General features: G+C 38.2%; 1 protein-coding gene across 3 annotated transcripts in view; it reads right to left on the bottom strand.

The window, feature by feature from the left end:
• HLTF (helicase like transcription factor) overlaps positions 1 to 24365 on the bottom strand; it is a 116322-nt gene that overhangs the window by 71831 nt on the left and 20126 nt on the right. For all 3 annotated transcript variants that reach the window (XM_084875932.1, XM_084875933.1, XM_084875934.1), the window contains exons 3-10: positions 17020 to 17186; positions 15787 to 15920; positions 14904 to 15001; positions 14477 to 14551; positions 14138 to 14329; positions 9268 to 9363; positions 5690 to 5765; positions 1587 to 1677 (exon numbers count right to left, since the gene is read on the bottom strand). In XM_084875932.1, coding sequence (XP_084732058.1) covers positions 1587 to 1677; positions 5690 to 5765; positions 9268 to 9363; positions 14138 to 14329; positions 14477 to 14551; positions 14904 to 15001; positions 15787 to 15920; positions 17020 to 17186 — 929 coding nt within the window. The remainder of the gene's footprint in view (positions 1 to 1586; positions 1678 to 5689; positions 5766 to 9267; positions 9364 to 14137; positions 14330 to 14476; positions 14552 to 14903; positions 15002 to 15786; positions 15921 to 17019; positions 17187 to 24365) is intronic.

Here is a 24365-nt window from a genome sequence, read left to right as displayed (position 1 = left end):
TCAATTCAATTAAAACACATAAAACTACAAAAAAGAAATAAATTTTATAAAATAAAACACTTCCAATATAATAAAATAAGCAGCTAAGAGGCAATAATATAAATTTTCCACAATGAAAAATTTTGTAAATTTTGTGTAAAAAAGCATATGATAGTGGTTAAATGCCTAAGCACAATGGGTTCTACAGTCAGACTGCACAGATTCAAACCCCCATTCTGCCACTTATTTGTTATGTGACTTTAGGTAAGCTATTTAATGGTCCTCTATGCCTCAGTTTCCCCATTTGGAAAACAAAAACAAAGATACAATCCACTTCACTGGATGCTAGTACAAACAAAGCCCCTGAAATGGTCGGTTACATGGTAAATATGCATGTACTGATGTAATTAATATATGTGTTGGTTGTTTTTAGTTTTATCATGTCCTCATTATTATTATTTCTATGTCCTTTTTAACCCAATCTGGTCTACCTAATAGAGTGTTAACTAGTTTCCTGGTCAGTTCAGAGTTGTAAGATTTGATATTTGAGAGGAAACTGATGAGTCCTGGTTCTGTGCTCAGTGCAGACAGGTTTTAATGACAGAGACAATTAACAGATACCCAGTTTGAGGTCTTTATTGGTGAAAAAGCTAACAGAAACTCAGATTTGAGGTTACCCAGCCAATACTGATGGTGGAATATACAACAAAAGCCAAATATTTAGATCTACTTCAGAGGGTAAATTAAATTTATAACATTAACAGATTCATGTTGAGATCAGAGGGGATTGCATGTTTTATTCAAATATCCCCTTCTAGTCTACATTAATATACTCTCCATAAATGACTTTATTGTGTCTTATTTCCACTAACAGTAAAAAAAGAACTGAGATGAGCAAAAAGTGCTTTTGTCAAACTATCTAATAAAATGTCAGTTTTCATCTCCTCAAATTCATAAAGCTCTTCTAAAGTTTCAACAAAAACAAAAAATTCAGAAGCTAGATCTTAGTTCTATATGAAAGAAATAAGAAAAAAAATAGTAGAAAGATAGGGGATTAAAAATTAGTAATTCACTGATATGCTAACCACATGTGTCAAACACAAGGCCCGTGGGCCAAATCCAGCCCGCCAGGCCTTGCAATGTGGCCCGCACCGCGCTGTCATCACTGCACTCTGCTGTCAGTTTATGACATTGTCAGTTTATGACTGTTCAGTAAACCATTCGGCCCGCAATTTAGGCTGGATTTTAGATTTTGGCCCCTTCTCTGATTGAGTTCGACACCCCTATGCTAAACAAACCTGTAAGCGGTAAATTAACAGAATAACTAGCTTAGTCATTGCTGCCAGTCACCTTCACAAAAGTTTAAAAAAATTATCAATTCACTTATTTGATAGATTATTACTTTCCTACCTGCCTAAATCACAGTGCTTTTTGTCAATTTCAAATAAAAAATGTTAAAAAAAAACAACAACTATGTAACTCAGATATAATGGTCCTCTTTCTCTCCTGTATGTAAAAAAAAAAAAAAAAAAAAAAAAAAAAAAAAAAATGGAGAAAGAAATTTAAGTAAACAAATTATATATTATCAAATCTTAATAAGAATTTACCTTTTGGAGCAGGAACTAGACAATTCTGACTTGGGATATTTACTCTTTCCCTTGACATCTGAAATACTGGGTTCTCCGCTACACCTAGATCCTTCCATTTTAAAGAAAAGGACAAATGTATAAAATATTAGTAAATTCTTAGGCTAGCAATAATCCTTCTTAAAACCCTGGTTTTCCAACTCAATAATGCTTTTTAAAAAGACATTTTAATTGAATTACAACTTCTTAAAATATCTCCATTCCTGCCCTTTTAATCAGCCAGGTACTCTACTTGTTTCCTATTCTAGTGTTTTCTCATAAAAAACTACCTTCAATTTGTTTTGTACCCAGTCTTTTCCTTGTAGTCATCCAGCCAATCCCCAGATTAGCTGAATTTCCTGATGTACCAAGGCAGCTGAGAGCTGCTAAAAAAAAAACAACAACAGTAAGTAGATAGCAATCTATACTAATAACAGGGTAATATGCAAATTAGACCAAACATCTTCCAGACAAAGCTGCAGTGGCTGCTGCTGCTGTAAAGGCTGGGCCAAGGCTCAGGCAAGCCGGGTTTGGCGGCTGTAGCTGCGAAGATCAGGACGAGGCTCAGGCAGCTGCGGTGGCCGGCAGTGGCAGCAGAAGCGGCATGATGTGGGCGTCGCCTTCCCCTGATAGGCCTAGTCACCTCCCACAGAGAGAGGCCAAAAGCAGCAGCACCAAGAGGGTGATGAGGTCAGTGCCTTGCCATGATCAGCTGGACGCCTCTTGCAGAGGGAGGCCAGACTATGGCTAAGCCGTCAGTAAAATATCCCGAGGGCTCCCATGCAGTGAGAGAGGGCAGATTGGGCTGAGGGACCGCCCCAACACCCGCCAGTACACAATTTTCGTGCACAAGGCTTCTATTCCTATATAATAAAGAGCTAATGTGCTAATTAGACCTAACAGCAAAACAATCATCTGGATAACCTTCCAGAAGACCATTTGGATCACCTTCCAAACAAAGCCAGGGCTGCAAGGGCTGGCTGAGGCAGCCGGGGCTGCTACGGCTGAGCCGCTGGAATGACTTTCGTGCATTGTGCCTCTAGTCCTATATAATAAAGAGGTAATATGCAAATTGACTATCACCCCAAAACACAAGATGGCCACCCCACGAGGACAAAGATGGCCGCCACAAGATGGCCAGCAGCAGTGGGCATTTAGGAGGGACCAGGCCTGCAAGGGAAGGCAGTTGGAGGCAACCACACTAGCAGGAGAGGGCAGTTAGGGGTGCTCAGGACTGCAGGGGAGGGAAATTGGGGGGAACCAGGCCTGCAGGGGAGGGCAGTTAGGGGTGACCAGGCCAGCAAGGGAGGGCAGTTGGGGGTGACCAGGCCAGCAGGGGAGGGCAGTTAGGGGCAACCAGGCCAGTAGGGGAGGGCAGTTAAGGGTGGCCAGGCTGGCAGGGGAGGGCATTTAGGGGTGACCCAGGCCAGCAGGGGAGGGCAATTTGGGGTGACCAGGCCTACAGGGGATGGCAGTTGGGGGAGACCAGGCCAGCAAGAGAAGACAGTTAGGGGCAATCGGGCTGGTAGGGGAGCAGTTAGGCATCATTCAGGATAGCAGGGGAGTGGTTAGAGGGCGATCAGGCTGGCAGACAAGTAAGCGGTTGGGAGCCAGCAGTCCTAGATTGTGAGAGGGATGGCCGACTGCCCATTTAGGTCCAACCCCACCATGGTGTCCCTGACTGGAGATGGTCAGGCTGGGCTAAGGGACACACACACACACACACACACACACACACACCGTGCACAAATTTCATGCACTGGACCTCTAATCTTCTTTAAACTGCCAATTTTTCTACCTTTTTACTTCCTCAATTATCTGTATTTTTCCTGAGCTATATTTCTTTCCTTTCTAATGCTAACTCATCTACCTGTTCTCTTGATCTCAATTCCTCTCATAGGTCTATAAAATATTCTCTCTTTTGTATTCAAAATCTTCCTATCTATGGGTTTCTTTCTTAAACTAAAAAATAAGACAACAACAACAAAAAAAAACACCTTCTCCCTAACCATTCTGGCTCAGTGGATAGAGTGTCGGCCTATGGACTGAAGGTTCCTGAGTTCAATTCTGGTCAAGTGCACATGCCTGGTGAGGGGCATGCAGGAGGCAGTCAATTAGTGACTCTTTCATCATTGACCTTTCTATCTTTCTCTCCCTCTCCCTTCCTGAAATCAGTAAAAATATATTTTTTTAAATGTTTGAAAACAAAACACCTTCAATTCTGCATATCTTTCTATTTCCCTCTCCTATCTCAAAGATAACAAACTGCAAATAGCACACAGTTGTATTTCCAATTCTTCACCTACTATTCTTAAAATATTTTCAGCCTGTTCTGCTCTAATCAATCTTCAGAAATTAATTTGTAAAGTGATTACCGTATTTTCTGGCGTATAAGACGACCCCCTAATTTTACAATTAAAACAGGTTTATGCTTATATTCGCTGTATAAGACTACCCCCCACTTCAAAGAAAAGACTTACTTTGCCGTCAAGATCTGCAGGTAATTTTTGTGCAATTTTGGTCTTTTGCCCCGGATTTTCGGTTGACTTTTTTTCGTTTCAAAAGTCGTCTTATACACCGGAAAATATGATGCTAAATCCAACCATATAACTGCTAAGTCCAGAGATCTCATTACTTCTTCTGACTTCAGAATTTGTTTCTAACCTCTTTCCGTGGGTGCTGCTGTCCATGCATATCTACATATATAAAACCCTAATATGCAAATAGACTGAATTGCAGAACAACCAAACAAAAGGTCGCTATAATGTGCACTGATCACCAGGGGGCGCATATGGAACATGGCAGGTGTTTGCAGCAGGCAGCAGATGACAGAACATGGTGGGCATCGGCCACGGCGTGATGGGGAAGCAGGTGAACAAGAGAGCCAGACCAAGGCAGGGCACCGGTTGCCATTATCAGTGTGAGCCTCTGGTTGTTACTGAAAATTCTTTGTCCTGCACATGGCGGTCCCATGGCTCACATCAGTTGCTGGTGCTGGCCCTGCTAGTACCTGCTGCCAGTGCCTGGTGCCACCCCGATCACTTGGTGCCATCAGTGGGTTTGAGTAGCAGCTGCCAGGGCTTCACCTCTCAGGGCTTCTCCACCTATCCCTGCTCCTGAGGAGCAATCGGGGCAGGCAGCTGCCTCTCGCACCAGCTGCCAGTGCCAGAGATGCCACTCACACTCACTGCCAGCACCAATCCAGCTCACACCCACAGCTGATACCAGAGCTGCCACTTACCCCCGTGCTGGCACCCAGCCCCGGTCTCAATCGCTCAGCACCATCAGTGGGTGCAAGTGGCAGCTGCTGACCCAATAACTTCTGAGGGCTTCTCCACCTTCCTCTGCTCCTGAGGGGTGATCGGAGCAGCAGCAGCCACTCACACCCATTGAGAGTCGCCAGCCCTGCTTGCATCAGCTGCTGGCGCCAACCTCAATCACTCTGTACCATCAGTGAATACGAGTGGGGCCGGTGCCATCAGTGCATGGGAGCAGGAGTGGGGCTGCGGGCAGATGGGACTGGGGGCTGCAGCAGGAGGGTCCAGGTCAGGGCTTGGAGTATGAGCTGAGACCCACCCCTGTGCCCACCACAGCCCCACAGCCCACAGTTATTTTTAAGGTGCAAGAATTTGTGCACTGGAGCCCTGGTTACAGTATAAATACCATAAACTACTCTGAGTTCATAGAACAAAATATGCTCTATGACTCTGTTTTTATTTTGCTGTTTTGCTACTTTTCACAGGATGTTTCTTGCATAATGCTCTTCCTCAGCTTCTCTGCCTGATGTACTACCATACCACCCAATTCCAACATCACCTCATTGATGGAATTTTTCCTATCATCCTTCAGAAAAAGGGATTGGAAGTTTTTGTACAGCACAGAGCCCCAGAGCTAGAATTATATAACTAACTTAGAATAATTTCACAATAGGGTGGTGAAGGCCTGGGATAGAGGATGGGACAGGCTAGAAGAGGTCAGTGGGGGGAAAGGAGGGATGTATGTAATACTTTCAACAATAAAGATTTTAAAATAATAATTTAAAAATCTCAATAAAATATGAGATCATATTCAAAATTAAAGTTTACCTTTGGTTAGTTCATCTGTCTTTTCACTGGTATTGTTTCTTCCAAGTTTCAGAGATCCACTGTTAATATTACATTCCTGGATGAAAAGACATATTTGTTACATAGTACTATTGTCAGTTTTAAATAAGCTTAAAATGTATCCTATTTTATATTTCTTTACTTTACATAAAAAAGACTAAGTTGTTACTACATTCTGGAGCAAAGGGGAAAGGTGTATTAAGTACAAATAAAACATACACAAACTGATTAAAATTTTTTCCACAGGTATCTCAAAAAAGAAAAGTAGTAGATCTTTACCTTGCAAAAAGAATACAAAAAGCAAACTTCAGTTATAAATGGCATGTTAGTTTATATGAGAAACATTCATGAAATGGGAGTTACTTTAGAATTAAAAGAAATTCTCAGAAAATAGCTTTCAAAACAAGAGTCCCTACAGCAATAATAGATCTTTAATGAGGCCGTCACTGCCATGCTTTTTCTCTCTTGTTTTATTCTACCAGGGATTTTCCTGTCAACCTGACTTTCCTTTTTTCTTCATGTATACCCTTTTGTTTCAAAGTGCATCAATGTACACATGAGCACAAAAACTTCTACAAAAGTAAAACTTTATACTTCTTCATGAAAATACTTTTAACTGAGTCTAGTGAGGAAGGATTCCTCCCATCTTACTTCTAATTCTTGACTTGATTCTATAAGTAGGAATAAACCCAAATAAAATGGGGTTTAATTGAATTAATTTTTGCAGGTTAAAAAAAGTAAGTAGGTGAAGTTGTCATATTATAAATCAAAACTTCAGATTGGAGGGCAAAATTGGTAGACAGGAGTATAATAATTTTTGCTGAAAATTAGGGGTAATAAAGGATATTTGATTTTAGTTAAAAAAAAAAAAAAAAAAAAAAACAGAATTTTAAACATTTTACAAAATCCCATGACAGTTAGGATTTATAAAAAATGTGACTGGGCCGAAACTAGTTTAGCTCAGTGGTAGAGCGTCGGTCTGCAGACTGAAGGGTCCTGGGTTCGATTCGGTCAAGGGCATGTACCTTGGTTGCGGCCACATCCCCGGTAGGGGGTGTACAAGAGGCAACTGGTCGATGTTTCTCTCTCGTCGACGTTTCTAGCTCTCTATCTCTCTCCCTTCCTCTCTGTAAAAAAATCAATAAAATATATATATATATTTTTTTAAATGTGACTGAAAGAAGATACATCCCCTTCTAATGGTATGGGTGGGAAAATCCAAAATGTAACATTTTTAGAGCTATGTAGCTAGAAGAGTTATTTTTAGATAATTTTTAAATCATTAATAACTCCAAGGAACTAATATTTAAAAATGATTTTAAATCTTCTTCAATAGTTAATACAATCATTTTTATTAAACAGTATGCAAAAATACCTAAAATTGTATCCACAAATAAAAGATACTCTTTACATTATTCATTTTATATTAATTTTATTTAGGCAAGCTTTTACTTCATAGAGTTCAAAGACAAATTTTCTAAAACATCCAATCTATCCAATCATCTAATGAAATTTATTTTTTAATATATTTTATTGATTTTATTGAAACGTCGATGAGAGAGAAACATCGACCAGTTGCCTCTTGCACACCCCCTACCGGGGATATGCCCGCAACCAATGTACATGCCCTTGACCGGAATCGAACCTGGGACCTTTCAGTCCGCAGACCGATGCTCTACCACTGAGCCAAACCAGTTTTGGCATCTAATGAAATTTAAATCAATTATATTTTTCACTGTTAAGCTTGGAATATCTAAATCTACTTAAAATACTGGAATTTTTGTTGCAATAAATTCTAAGCTGGAAATCACATTTCAGCCTCAATTTCAATTAATGTAGCAAACTAGCCAAAAACCTTCCAAATATATAACACCTTAAATGCATGGCTAATCTTGGGGCGGGGCGGGGGGATAAGAAGAGGGGAAAAGAGAGTCTTACCAATAATAGATAAGTTTCAAATTGATAACTGACACTGAAGCTATAAATAGTCTTAGCTGCTTTTCTTTGAATGACCAAATGTAAAAATAACAGTATATAAAGCATTAGAATTCAGGTAGGGAATTAGATCTCAGATGAGTTAACTTGCAATGAAAGTTTAAAGAAGAAAATGCAACTAAGTGCAGACATTAATAAATTTAATAATCAGTGGCAGGAAACTAGAGTGCAGTCTCTTTGAAATCTAAAAATTTAGAAGTCTTAAAAAATATTTTTGCACAGATCTTTTGCTTAGTTATTTCCTACGTTAAGTTCTTTGAATTTTCAGCTCAGAACAAAGAATACTGTTTCACTTTAATAATATTTATTTTTCACTTTGTTAGAAACTGAATATAACTATATTAGGCATACATCACACACACACACACACACACACACACACTCAAGATAAATAGAAAAGTCACCCATATTCTCATCATTAGATCATAATTATCACTATTAACATTTTGGCACATATAGTGTATAATTATATTTAGATATACATAAATATGTATTTATAAAATGAGGAGTCAAACACTATATACAGATATGGACTTGGCCCTGTTTTTTTGTGTATTTTTTGTTAATCCTCACCCAATGATATTTTTTTCCATTGATTGTTTTAGAGAAAGTAGAAAGGAGCAAGGACAGGGAAGAAGAAAGAAAAAGAGAGGGAGAAAGAAAGGGAGAGGGAGAGAGGGAAAGAAAGAGAGAAGAAGAGAGAGAAATATCAGTGTGAGAAAGAAACACTGATTGATGCTTTCTTTTTTTTTTTTTAAATATATTTTATTGATTTTTGTACAGAGAGGAAGGGAGAGAGATAGAGAGCTAGAAACATCAATGAGAGAGAGTCATCGATCAGCCGCCTCTTGCACACCCCCTACTGGGGATATGCCCGCAACCAAGGTACATGCCCTTGACCGGAATCGAACCCGGGACCTTTCAGTCCCCAAGCCAACACTCTATCCATTGAGCCAAACCAGTCTCTGCTGATTGGTGCTTTCTGCACGCACCCCAACCAGGGCTCAGATATATGTCCTTGACCAGGAACAGAACTGGAGACCCTTGAGTGTGTGGGCTGACATTTTACCACTGAGCCAGTGAGGGTGCCACTCGCCCTTTTTAACTAAAAAAATATCATGACAATATTATTCAAAAATAGAATTTTGTAATTTTGTATAACTATTAAATTTTATATCTATTTTATAATTTAACTATTAGCTTATCTGAAAGGTGTTTCTTTTTTGTGTTTAAAATAATGCCAGGGGAAAATAAACTTGTACTTTTCTCTTTGGAAAAAATACATTTCTGATAACTTCTTTAGGTATTTTCTTTAAAATGGCATTATTGAGTAGAAGATTATAAACATTTTCAAGGCTCTTGATACAAATTACCAAAATGCCCTCAAGAATGTGGCACTGATTTTCAGTCTTATTAGTAGCAAATGAGAGACCTGATGCTCTGAAAACAATTCATATTATCAATTTTTTGGCAATTATTTGTTAATGACAAAATTAAAAGTTTTAAAAATAAACCAAAGACTTCAGAGGAAAAAGAAAAAAAAAAACAACATACTAATATTTTACCTTCTTCAGTTGACTTTTTTTAATTCTTTCAACAGGAAGAGGTTTACCATCATGGAAGTTGGTAAGAATTACTGCAATGACTGTAAGAGTTTTGCCCTTAAAAAAAGATAGTCAGATTCTAAAACCCAGCTGATGAGAGAACATTCCAAAACCAATTTACAATCAATTAAGTAAATATCAAACACCATTCAAAACCACAGAATTGTACTGATCATTATATTAAACTAGAGGCCTGGTGCACAAAATTCATACACTGGCGGGAAGGGCGGGAGGTCCCTCAGTCCAGCCTGCACCCTCTCATGGTCTGGGAACCCTCAAGGGACGTCCTACTGCTGGCTTAGCTGCAGTCTGACCTTCCTCTATGAGAGACAACCAGCTAATTAAGGGAAGGCACCATCCCCATCATCCTGCTGCTGCTGCAACTGCCCACCACCACAGCCACAAGGTGTTTTCATCAACACGGACACCATTCCCTTCACCATGAAAAAATGACAACTTTCTTTAGGCATTCAAGATGTCTCTTTCATAGGATATGACAGTTCTTTCTTTCTTTCTTTCTTTTCTTTCTTTCTTTCTTTTCTTTTCTTTTCTTTCTTTTCTTTCTTTCTTTCTTTTTTCATTCATTCTTTCTTTCTTTCTTTCAATCCTCATCTAAGGTATTTTTCCATTGTTTTTTAGAGTGTGGAAGAGAGAGGGAAAGTCAGAGAAACATCAATGTGAAAAGGACACTTCGATTGGATGCCTCCTGCATAAGCCCTGACCTGGGCCCCAGCCAGGGAGGAGCCTGTAACCTATGTACATGCCCTTGATCAGAATCGAACCTGGACCCTGCAGTGAACAGGCCAAGGCTCTATCCACTGAGCCAAACCATTAGGGCAGGATATGACATTTCTTAGCCCCTCTAGCAGTGGACCTTCATTTTTTCCTCCAGGAGTGTGGTGGAAAAACCCTAGACCTCCTTCTTGAATCCTTATTACCCAAGTTACCAAGAACACTGTGAGTGGCAAACTGAGAGCTGAGCCAATGAGCAGTCATAATAGGTGTTTCCTCTGCAGCTCATGCAAAGAGCAGGATTGTTGGTGCACTGCAGCTAGAGCAGCCCCAGGCTCCCCTTGTGTCTGCTCTGGGGCTATCCGAGCCAGTGTGGTAGCTTGGGTGGCCCCAGGCACCCCTATTAGTGTCCACCCCAGGCTCCTCTGTCAGTGTCTGTTCCAGGGACCCCTTAGCCAGCCAGCAGACTCAGACAGTTCCCCCTGTGTCTGTCTCCGTCTCCACTCTGGGCCTCACCTGTGAACATCCTCCTCCTGACTGGTCATGACTATTACATTGTCCTGGACTAATTTGTATATTACTTCTTTATATCCTATCTAATAAAGTGGGAATATGCTAATTGACCCTAACGCCATCACAAAGATACAGCGCCCTCAGCCAATAAGGAGGTCTATGCTAATTGACTGCCCCACCCTCAAATATGGCGGTGCCCACAGCCACAAGATGGTGGCACCCAGTCCCCTCAGCCCTGCTGGGGCGGCAGGTGCCTGAGGATGGGCCCAGCAACTCCATGTGTCTGCCTCTGTAGTCCCCCAGTCCCCTCAGCCCCCCAGGCACCCAGGTCTGGCCCAAGGCACAGGCAAGCCTCAGATGGTAACTGCACAGCCGACACCCAATGTGCAGACTAGCCTCAGATGGCAGCTACCTAGCCCCACAGGGCCAGCCAAGACTCGGGTAATCAGGGCCGGAAAGGCTTGCGCTGCCAGCAGTAGCAGCAGCAGAGGTGTGATGGGGCGTTGCCTTCCTCTGATTGCCGGGTCACCTCCTGCCTCTGAGGGCTCCCGTACCTTGAGGGGGGAAGGCTGGGCTGAGGGACACCCCCTCCAGTGCGTGAATTTTCATGCACCAGGCCTCTAGTATATAGATAATAAACATATTAATTAAAAGTGTGTTATTTAGAAATACTTTCCCACACTACATTGCTAAATTTATTAAATTATCCTTACTAATAAAAGGCTAAGTAGTCATCACGCCCTCACATGTGATGCCCTTAAGTCATCACAAGATGGCTGCGCCACAATGGAGGCTGGCTCCCCGCAGCCCCACGTGCACGTCACAGGGACAGGACCCCTGGCTCCAGCCTACCTCTTTGGGGCAATCCATCAAAGAGCACTGGATGGGTGGCCAGGAGCTACCTCTTTGGGGTGATTGATCATGGGGCTCCCACACTGTGAGAGGGCACAGGCCAGGCTAGGAAACCCCCCCAAAGTGCATGAATTTCATACACTGGGCCTCTAGTTTACTCATACAATACTATAAACATCTCTGAGAAACATGGTTTTATTAAGTGACTGCTGTTATAAGAGTTTACATTTAACCCTGAACTAATAACTTTATCATTAAACTACAACTTTTGCATGCTATATAATTCAAAGCTAATTTAAAATTATTAGTCATTTCAAGTATACACATAAGGTAATCATTTTATTAAATTTCACTTAAATATAATTCTAACACTTAAAAGCTATAAAGATCATGATATATCATATAGGTTTTTCTTAAATAAAACATGCAATTTTTTATTTTTGGCCATACCTGAATTTATAGTTAGCAACACAGAAACAAATCTGGGAATTTTATTTATTTTTATTTTATTTTTTTAAATATATTTTATTGATTTTGTACAGAGAGGAAGGGAGAGAGATAGAGAGTTAGAAACATCGATGAGAGTCATCAATCAGCTGCCTCCTGCACACCCCCCACTGGGAGATATGCCCACAACCAAGGTACATGCCCTTGACCAGAATGGAACCTGGGACCTTTCAGTCCCCAAGCAGACGCTCTATCCATTGAGCCAAACCGGTCCTGGCTAAATCTGGGAATTTTAAAGCCGTGTAAGGCACCAATTTTCAGAGTGTACCACAGGCCCTAGGGAACCTCAGGACCCTTTCAGGAGTTATGTGCAATCAAAATAATTATCATAATACTTCTAAAATCTTATTTGTGTTAACATCTGTAGGAATGCCCCAAAAAGCAATGGTAGGCAAAATTGCTAGTGCCTTAGCATGAAACAAAACAGGTGACACTACTTTCTAATAGTGATTATTGTATTACTGCATAATTTAAAAAAATGTAAATGCCAGTTTCACTTTAAGAAATGTTAAAAATATTCTTGATGAAGCTGTACACATTAATTTTATTGAACCTTGCCTTGTAAGTACACATCGTTAAAATATTCTGTATAACAAGATGGGAAGTACACATAAAATACTTCTTTTGACACCAAAATACAAGAACAATCTAGGGAAAAATCACTGTGAGACTAACCACCATGCATCATCTCACATCATCACTTTTTATGTATCACTAATTTTACTTGAAAGAATAACCAACAACTAGTTATTCATGACAAAGTGGCAGACATTTTCTTGAAAAGTGAACAAAGTGAGTCTATCACCTTCTAGGGAAACAATTGATAGCATTTGTTGTTAATGATAAAATTTCAAGCAAAAATCAGACTGTTGGAAAACTTGTATCCAATATTATGGGAATAGCAGCTTTCCAAAATGTAAATGCATAATAAGATCAATAGTATTACCAATGAATTAAAATTGTTAATATAATATAATGAAATGCATTGACATTTGATAGAGCTGTATAACTCAGTGAATGCTTTTATAAAATGCCTGATGTTATAAAATCATGCATGGGTAAAATATGCATTCAATGTGTAAATTATACCAAAGGATTTTAATAGAGAAGAGTATAAGAAATTCACTGATATGACTTTTAAGTTCCACATTATAACTACAATATGTAATGAACTAATACTTGCCTGATTTTTTATTGTATCAAAGAAGAATATACTTATCTACAAAGGCTATATTAAAACACTGCTCCCTTTCCAACTACATATCTGTGTAAGGATTAAATTTCTTTACATATTTTAAGCAAAAGACATATCACAATGGACTAAATAAAAAAACCAGATTCAGATGTCATCTATTAGCCCAGACATCAAAATGATTTGCAAAACTAAATTTGAGTTTTCTTATCAAAATTGTTTTTGTTTTGGAATACGTTTCATTAAAAAAAATATGCTACTCGCCAAAACCGGTTTGGCTCAATGGATAGAGCGTCGGCTTGGGGACTAAAAGGTCCCGGGTTCGATTCCGGTCAAGGGCATGTACCTTGGTTGCGGGCATATCCCCAGTAGGGGGTGTGCAAGATGCAGCTGATCGATAACTCTCATCGATGTTTCTAACTCTCTATCTCTCTCTTCCTCTCTGTACAAAAATCAATAAAATATGTTTAAAAATATATATATATGCTACTCACGTTAAAAAGTTAAGTTTATTAACTGTTATTTTTCAGTTAATAATTTAAAATTTTTTGTTTAATGTCTAATAGTATAAATATTTATAGATATATTAATAGATACAACCCACAAAAACAAAAGCTCTTAGGGCTGCTCAAGAATTTTTTAATGTAAAGGGTCCCTGAGACCAAAAAGTATAAAAACTGCTGGTGTAAGGAGTCATAAATAAAATGTACATTTAAATATTCTGCATATCACAACATTTGTGACATATTACAAATAATTTTCAAAACACTGTTGTCTTTTCTTTCCTTTCAAAAAAATTTGAAAACACATGTTAATATCATTACATTAATTGTTTTAATTGTACTTTAAGTGTAGAAAAACAAAAAGCTTACCATTATTTTAATTTAAACCATAGGAAAAAACTGTGTTCTACAATGGAAGTGAAATAGTCCCAAACTGGCATTAACATATTCCTCTTACCTACTTCAAAATTACTTTCTATAAAATCCCAATTACAAAATAGAATTTTACTAACTCAAGAAAAAGAATAATTACCAAACCCATATCATCAGCTAAAATTCCTCCATGGACATTTTCCGGTCGATCCTTCTCAGAAAAATTTGTTATTGTGTTATAGTATAAGTCACTTCGCTGTTCCCAGAATGGTGGAAGTTCTTTACTGTTTTCCCGGGAAATCATCCAAGCTAGAGCTTGTTTTTGATGTGGGAGCAATGATGTTTCAATAGCCTACAAATAAAAGAAATGTCATAAACAGAGGTACAATAAGTACTTTCATACCCCCCCAACCCTGAATCTGGAAAACAGCTAATTTTGTGATAAAAATGTATAAATTAATAATAGAATATTAATAAATTTAAAATACTGGCTAAGTACCTCAGCTGGTTCCATTTCATGAGTTTTATCATCTTCTTTTAGATCTTCAAACAATTTGTCAAATTCTGTTTTAAGCTACAACAAATAGCAATAAGAAATATGAAACAAAATAATTAAAATAATAATTACACAACTCGGAAATTGAATTAACTATAAAAGTTGAATAACAAGAGGTACATCAATTATTTAAAATACTATACTGCTCAGTGAATACAGAATAAATAAGTTGTTTAGGAATAAAAGGTAACCTGCCTCCGAGGCTTCATCTGGAAAGTCATAGATACTACCAGGTACATTTTTTTCAGTCAATGACTTTTTATTTGAAGATCACTAATGCCAGCACATACTTATTTATCTTATTCCTTTAAACACCACTCTTCATTTAAAATTCACTTGTGTTAGATTACAAGATATAAGAAAAGCACACCTGTTCAGTTGTCAGCTGTACTGCAGCATGAACTGGCATACTATAGCTTGGCCCAGCTCTTCCAGAGCCCCAACCACTTTTCAAACTGAATCCAAAAGCTATAATTTACAAAATGAAGATAAAATCACTAAATGAAATAGGTTATCTTTCAGAAAATAGCTTTTAAGACTTATAAAATAAGCTCCATTAAAAATACTCCTTAATATATTTTAAAGTTTTTTAGCCCTGGCCAGTGTGGCTCAGTTAGTTGGAGTGTCATCTCATACACCAAAAAGTCACGAGTTTGATTTCAGGTCAGGGAACATATCCAGGTTCAATCCCCAGTCAGGGTGTATGCAGGAGGCAGGTGATTGATATCTCTATCACATCGATGTTTCTCTCTCACACACACTCTCTCCCATCCTCTCTCTCTAAAATAAATAAAAACAAATCCTAAAGTGAGGATTAAAAAAAAGTTTTAAAGCTAAATCCTGTCATTAATACATTAAAATAATTCCACATAATTTGAACAAACACTTGCTAAACAAATAATTCTTTTCCATTCTCTATGTAATTTATCAAAGAGAATATTTATAATCAAGATTTCTAGATATTATTATTAGAGGAATTTCAGGGAGGGACTTATACGACCTCCTTGTATATTTGTGTGTGTGTGTGTGTTTTGGTGTGTAAAACCTCCTATGAAACTATAGTTGTTTCAAAATAAAGAGGAAAAAATTCCCGGATTTCCTTTAAAAAAACAAAAATTTTATAACTTAGAGCCTTCATGCAAATTAGTTTAGTCAACCAAACTCCAAGTATCACTTAAGATAACAAATGTTTACAATTCCTACATTTTTACAATTTCAAAATAATAGTACTGTAGGTTAAACCCTAAACTTACTTTTTGGTGCAGGACCCAATTTAAATCCATGTTTTTTCAACTGATCTAAAACCGCTTTTCTATTTTCTTCTTTTCCCCAAAGAGTCATATGCAGAGGCATGGTAAAAGCATTGTTTGCACCGAAAGGGACTACCCTATTGTATTTAAGAAGGAAAAAAAGTGAGAAATTAAAAGTATCCATTTTTTACTCCCATTAAGAATCTGTGTTGCATTCAAATTTTGCAAGAAGTAAAATAGGGAGGAACTAGTGGGCAGACTAGAAAGAAAAATGATAGGAACAGGACCAACAATAATCAGAAGAAAAGGGTGGTTTTTACAGGACCAACAATTATCAGAAGAAACAGAGTAGACTAGATAGATAAAGCAGTGTTAAAATATAAGAATAGTCTATAATCAATATTGTAAGATAAGTAAAATAGTAAGTTTAACTGAGAGGGTAGAGCTTTCATTAATATAACCAGAGACTAGCAACCCATTCTGAGATTAGAGAATTATTTGTAAGAACTATTTCTGTTATGCTCAAAATTTGAAAAAAAATGATGACTGAGAAAGAAAAAAACAAGTACACAAATAAAGTGAGAAGACATTTCTGAGCCTTTGTCTTTCAAATTAACTTTTTTATATCCTAAACATTCCATACTTCAACTGACATCACAAACACAATGTACAAAAGAACTGGAGTATGCCCTGGATAAAGCTATAGCTTATACTCAGCAGCAGTCAATTGATGTCATGTAAAAATGAGAGATCAGCATAACCAAATCTTCCATTTGTCAAGAAAAATCTTCATAAATAATTCTTATATTCAGAAAAAAAAATAACATATAAAATATAGAATATCCAGATATTAAAATACTGGGGGAAATTTTAATTTTTAAACACTGTGTAGGCAAAATGAAGCTGACCTACATCTGATCACAGGCTACCAGCTTCACAACCTCTGATTTAAACAAACATTTCCAAACTCCCAAATCTATGCACTAAAAGATTTGGAGAGAGAGTGTGAATTTCCTAATATTTAAACCATAATCTATTTTTCTCCAAGGCAATAATTCAAAAGAAAAATGAGAGAATAGCTAGATAGTAGAGGTAAATGACAGGAGAATTAAAACATGTATTAAACACATACTAAAGGTGTCCTGATAAAAGTTGTCATGATAACTATACAGACACAACAAATTGAAACATCAATACAACTCAAAATTATTAAAACTACACTCTGAAATACATTACCCTTCAACTTGTGCCAATTTGTTGTCCATAATATAGGCCAAAGCAGCCGCAACTTCTTTCTTTAAATGGCCAACCTGATTTCCATTCACATTGTTTACTTTAATTGCATTCTTATCATAGGGATTATTGGGTTCTCGTTGTAATGCAACCATTTCATTATTATTAACCTAACAAAAATGATAAACAGAGAATATTATAAATAATAAACATACAATAAACTTCTTTATCATATCTTATCTGGGATTTCCATTAAATTTTTAAAAAAATATATTTTATTGATTTTTTACAGAGAGGAAGGGAGAGAGATATAGAGCTAGAAACGTCAATGAGAGAGAAACATCAACCAGCTGCCTCTTGCACACCCCCCACCAGGGATGTGCCCACAACCAATGTACATGCCCTTGACTGGAATCGAACCCGGACCTTTCAGTCCGCAGACCGACGCTCTACCACTGAGCCAAACAGGCTTCAGCTCCATTAAATTTTTAATGCTTACTTAATAACATTGCATAAAAAATATGTATTTTGTTAGACCCATCCTATCTAATAAAGAGGGAATATGCTAATTGACCCTCATACCATTGCAAAGATGGCAACGCCCACAGCCAATAAGGAGGGAATGTGGTAATTGACTGCCCTGCCCTCAGAGATGTCAGTGCCCACAACCAATAAGGAGAAAATATGCTAGCCATGGACACCACCCTAGACAACACAATAAGTAGGACACAAGTGGGACCTCCCATGAGACCCCTTTGTAGGTATCCCCCAGGTCCACTAGCGAGTGGAACACTAGCAGGACTGGGTGCATGCCCCTGCCGAAGGTACCAGCCAGGATTGCAAGTGAATGGAAAGCCAGCAGCACCTTGCGCAACCCAGCCTCAGGTACCAGACTGTCAGCGAGTTGAATACCAGCAGTGGTTGATCCTCTTTGGCAAAACAATGCAGTGATTGATCCTCTCTGTGCCTATGCCCCCTTTCGGCCCCAAGTACTTGCAACTAACACCTGTGAGATGTGGGGGGAAAGGAATACAGCTCAGAACAGAAACAATCAAGGTGTGAAACCCAATGATGACCCAGCCTTTGGACCAATCCCCACCACTGGACACTAGTGGCTTCAACCTCTCAGACCTCAATCAGGTTGGCCAGAGCCAGAAAGGGACAGTGACTCACATTCACCTGCACTAGAACAGCTCCTAGGAAGCCTGGAATAGACATACCAAGGGACCAGATTCAATAACATCAGAGCAAAATCCTATGAGGCCCACAAATAAAGGACCCAAAGGACTTTCAGTGTGTGAGTGTGTGTGATTTTTCTTTGCTGTGTGTGTGTGTGTGTGTGTGTGTGTGTGTGTGTATGTATGCTTTATTTTTTGTTGTTAGTTTATCTTTTTTCTTTTTTCTTGCACATCTCTAATTTCCTTTGATTCTATTGTACTTTAGCCTATTATTATTATTAAATTTTCTTATTTTATTTGGTTTTTGTCTTTTACTCATTTCTTTGCCATTTTGCTTTTCCTATCTATATCTTAATACACCTATTATTACTGCATTTTAATTTTATTATAATTATTTCATCTATTTCCTGTTTCTTCTTTTTCCTCCTATACTAGTTCTTTTAGCTTCTTCTTTGCTTCCACATAGCCATCTTTTTGTCTTCTTCTTTCTCCCTCTTTCTTTATATCCCCTCTAAGTCTTTGGTTGCACATATTTTAGTATATTTTTTCTTTGAGTTGCTTTCTTTTATTTTTCCTTCTTAGTCTTTCCTATTGTTACTGCACTGAGTAGCTTGATTTTCATGCTGTTTTTGGCTTCACCCTGTTTTGCCTTATTCCCTTTTGTCAGCACCTGTATAAGAGCTGGCAAAACAATGTAATGTTTGATCCTCTCTGTAATGGCAAGTCAGAAGGGAGATCCTTTCCACAAACAAGACATCAACAATCAAGTCCCAATTACAACTGGAGAGCCCAAATAACTCACATAAAGAGCACTTCTAGAGCATCTGGCACAGGTAAACAAAGAGATTGCATCAAAACACTATTTACATTAGGCCAGCTTATAAAAACTAGGATGCACAGCAGTTCATAGAAACAAATACATAGAATCAAATAAAAAGACAGCTAAAATGGGAGACAAAGAAAGAACCGCCAAATTAGAAAAAAGAATCTCCAGAAAAAGAAATAAATGAAATGGAGAAAAGTAACTATCAGACACACAGTTCAAAGCAATGGTTATACAGATAACTAAGGAACTTAGAGCAAATTGCAACAGCATGAAAAGAAAAATAAAGGCCACGAACAAGAACCAGACAGAAATGAAGAATGACATATCTGATATCAAGAACACACTGCCAGGTATTAAAAGTAGACTGGGAGGAGATTTAAAAATGGTGGCAGAGTAAGTGGATGCTGCATGAACATCTCCCAGGAACAAAATGGAATTACAACAAAAATACATAAAAGCTTCCTGAATAACCAATGGAAAACTCCCTGGAGAGAAACCTGATACCCAAGTATCAAAAGTAGAGACCACATAAAGACTGTTAGACTGAAACCGGTTTGGCTCAGCGGTATAGCGTCGGTCTGCCGACTGAAAGGTCCCAGGTTCGACTGCGGCCAGAGGCATGTACATTGGTTGTGGGCACATCCCCAATAGGGGGTGTACAAGAGGCAGCTGGTCGATGTTTCTCTCTCATCGATGTTTCTAGCTCTCTATCTCTCTCCCTTCCTCTCTGTAAGAAAATCAATAAAATATATTTTAAAAAAAAAACTGTTAGGAGAGGCAGAGGCATGAAAGGGCTGGCCAAGTACTCAACCCAGGAACTGAAGTTCCCGAGAGATAACTCAGCTATTGATATTTATGGAATTTAATCCCTAATCTGGGCGCCCCAGCAGAGAGCAACAGAAGTGATAAGGGTACCCACATAACATCTGGCTGTGAAAAGCAGCCAACTGCTGCCTTCTAGGGTGTGACAGCTTGAAATTCAGGCACCCTCTTTAAGGGCCAATGCACAAAATTCCCTGGGGAGCCCCCCACCTTCTGCTCTGGCAGAGGGAGGTGAGTGACCAGAAACCAGGATTGGGGGATTAGAGGGATAGAGTTCAGAAGACAGACATCTGTAATTTCCTGTGCTGAGCCATTCTATCACACAGCAGAAGACATAGATCCCACACAGACATTTTTGTGTGGCCTGGGGGGGGGAGACAGTTGACCCACCCTACTGGAAAACTCTTTGACCTGAGGCCACTTAAGAGACTAAAAATAAAAATTAGCCTCCAGGTAGAAGCAACTGCCACACCCTGTTAAAAAAAAATATCTTGTCGCACCTGAGGACAATTACTTGAGAGCAATCAAAGTCAGAATTCAATTAGTCTGTAGGCAGAGGTGGTCTCTGAGTTTTAGCCTTATCTAATTAATCAGAAACAGTGTTTGACACTAGAGATTGAGAGGCCCAGAGGATCTACCAAGTAGAGTCACAAATCCAAACAGGCAGCCAAAATGAGGAGACAAAGACCACCCCCAAATTAGAGAACAAGAGAATTCCTCAGAAGAAGAGATAATTAAAACAGATATTAAAAAGAAGAAAAAAATTATCTGAGCCCTTGCTAGTTTGGCTGAGAGGATAGAGTATTGGCCTGCAGACTGAAGTATCCCAAATTCAATTCCAATCAAGGGGACATGCCTGGGTTGTGGGCTCAATCACCAGTAGGGGGTGTGCAGGAGGCAGCCGATCAATGATTCTCTCTCATCATTGATGTTACTAACTCTCTCTCCTTCTCCATTCCTCTCTGAAATCAATAAAACTATATTAGGAAAAAAAATTTATCTGAAAATTAGTTCAGATTAATGATGGTAAAGATGCTCAATACCATGGAAAAGATAGAGTTAACTATGAAAACAGAAATAAAGAATGACATAGCACAAACATAGAACACATTGGAAGGAATACACAGCAGATTAGGAAAAGCTGAGGATCAAATCAGTGAATAAGAAGACAGGGTTGAAAACCACTTAATAGGAGAATCAAAAAGAAAAAGAAAAAACAATTAAAAAAAAAGGTGGACAGCTTAAGGGAGCTGTGGCACAACATGAAACCTAACAATATAGCATGGTGCCAGAAGAGGCAGCAAGGGAAAGAGGATATGTTTGAAGAAATAATGGCAGAACATTTCCCTAACCTGGCAAAGAAAAAAAGTCACACAAATTCAGGAGTCACAGAGAACCCCAAGCAAGAAATCAAACAGGCCTACACCAAGATACATCATAATAGAAATGCTAAAAATTAAAGACAAAGAGAATCTTAAAGGCGACAAGAGAAAAGAAAACTGTTACCTACAAAAGAGCTCCCATAAGACTGACACCTGATTTCTCATCAAAAACTCCACAGGCCAGAATGGAATGGCATGAAGTACTCAAGGTAATAGAAAGCAATGATCTGAAACCAAAATTACTATATCCAGCAAGGCTTTCATTCACAATAAATGGCCAAATAAAAAGCTTTCCAGACGAAAAAAACAAAAAGGCTAAAGAAGTACATCACCACCAAGCCAGCACTGCAAGACATGCTAGCAGGGGTCTTCAAACTACGGCCCGCAGGCCACATGCAGCCCCCAGGGGAGTCTGATCCGGCCCGCCAGGTTTTTTGGGCAGTGAGCGCAGCCAAGGTGTTACAGTAGGGATTAGTAGTTCATATAGTCCGGCCCTCCAGCTCTCTGAGGGACCGTGATCTGGCCCTCACTTTAAAAAGTTTGAGGACCCCTGTGCTAAAGGGACTTTGATGTAATGAGAAGAAACAGAGAGAGAAACCTAGATGTACAGAATTAAAATGGCAATAAATAAGTATCTATCAACAAGTAAATGGATTAAATGCTCTAATCAAAAGGCATAGGATTGCCGAAACTGGTTTGGCTCAGTGGATAAAGCATCGGCCTGCAGACTGAAAGGTCCCAGGTTCGATTCCAGTCAGAGGCATGTACCTTGGTTGCGGGTGCATCCCCAGTAGGGGGTTGCAAGAGGCAGCTGATCAATGATTCTCTCTCATTGATGTTTCTAACTCTCTATCCCTCTCTCTTCCTCTCTGTAAAATATCAATAAAATATATTTAAAAAAAAAAAAAAAAAAAAGGCATAGGATAGCTAAACGAATACAAAAATGTGACCCAACTATAGGCTGACTACAAGAGACTCACCTCAGAACAAAAGACTCACACTGGATGAGAGTGAAGGGATGGAAAACAATTTTCCTAGCAAATGGAAATGAAAATTAAAAGCTGGGGTAGCAATGCTCTTATCAAACAAAATGGACTTCAAAATGAAGGCCATCACAAGACACAACAATGGTCACTGCATAATACTAAAGAAATCTATCCAAAAAGAGGATAAAACACTGATAAAATGCATACACCCAATATAGGAGCACCTAGATATATATATATCTCTATATCTATATAGATATTGAGACCTATATAAGTGTTTATATATATATATAAACACTTATATAGGTCTCTAACGGGTAGATTGACAAAAATATAGTCATAGTTAGGAACTTTAAAACCTCACTGACTTCACTGGATAGGTGTTCCAGACAGAAACTTAACAAGAAAACAGTGACTCTAAAGGACACACTGAATCCGATGGATTTAATTGACATTTGTAGAACATTTCACCCCAAAGTAGCAGAATATACATTCTTTTCAAATGCACATGGATCATTCACAAAAATAGATCTCGTGTTAGGACACAAAACAAGTCTCTACAAGTTCAAAAAAATTGAAATCATATCTAGCATCTTTTCAGATCACAGAGGAATGAAATTAGAAATGAACTAGAGTTAAAAAAAAAAACACAAAAAAAACCCAGAAGCACTCATTCAAACACATGGATGCTAAATAGCATGTAATCAAACAATGAAAGGATTACCAAAGAAATCAAGAAAGAAGTCAAGAACTTCCTGAAAATTAATGAAAATGAACACATAACAACGAAAAATCTCTGGTACACAGCAAAAGCTATCCTGAGAGGGACGTTGAAAGCACTACAAGGATACCACAAAAAAAAAAAAAAAAAAAAAAAAAAAACCCAAGAAATACGAAGTATTCAACCCTACAACTTAAAGAACTAGAAAGAACAAAAAAAGTCCAGAGTAAATGGAAGGAAAAAATAAAGATTAGAGCAGAAATAAATAACAGAGACTAAAACAACAATACAAAAAATAAATGAAACCAACAGTTAGTTAGTTCTATGAAAGGATAAGCAAAATTGATGAACTATTAGCAAGACTCATCAGGAAACAAAGAGAAATAAAGAAAGAAAGAGAAAGGACCCAAATAAGTAAAATCAGAAACAATAACCACTGACACCACAGAAATACAAAGGATTGTAAGAAAATACTATGAACAACTGTATGACAACAAGCTGGACAATGTAGAGGAAATGGGCAAATTCCAAAAAATATACAATCTCCCAAAACTGAATCAGAAGGAATCAGAAAGCATGAATAGGTCAATAATAACTGATAAAATAGAAGCAGTAATCAAAAAATTCCCAGCAAGCAAATGCCCACCCAGGTCCAGGGGGCTTCATAGAGGAGTTTTACCAAACATTCAAAGACGAACTAACACCTATACTCCTCAAAATATTTTTAAAAATCCAAGAGGAAAGAACATTTCCAAGCTCTTTTTAGGAGGCAACCATTATCCTAATTCCAAAATCAGAAACTACAAAGAAAGAGAATTCCAGGCCAATATCCCTGATGAACAAAGATGTTAAAATCCTCAGCAAAATACTAACAAATCAGATACAGCAATATATTAAAAAGATCATACACCATGACCAAGTGGAATTTATTCCAGGGATTCAAGGCTGGTACAATATTTGCAAATCAATAAACACCATACATCACATAAACAAAGTGAAAGACAAAAATAACATGTTCATATTAATGGACGCAGAAAAAAACATTCAATAAAATTCAACACCAATTTTTTTTATTAAAAAAGTCTCAGAAAAATGGGAATAGAGAAAGCATATCTCAACATGATAAAGGCCAGATGTGACAAACCTACAACTAAAATAATACACAATGGGGCAAAAACTAAAACCATTTCCCCTAAGAACAGGAACAAGAAAGGGATGTCTGTTTTCACCACTTTTAGTCAACACACTGAAAGTCCGAGGCACTGTGGCCAGACAAGAAGAAATAAAAGGCATCCAAATTGAAAAGGAGGAATAAAACTCTCATTATTCGAAGATGACATGATACTGTATGTAGAAAACCTTAAACAATCCACCAAAAAATATTAGATTTAATAAATGAATTTGGCAACTTAGCAGAATACAAAATCAACACCC

The sequence above is a fragment of the Pipistrellus hanaki genome (genome assembly GCF_964339955.1).
Source record: "Pipistrellus hanaki genome assembly, chromosome: 2".
Lineage (NCBI taxonomy): Eukaryota > Metazoa > Chordata > Mammalia > Chiroptera > Vespertilionidae > Pipistrellus > Pipistrellus hanaki.
This window is presented reverse-complemented; position numbering and strand designations above follow the sequence as displayed.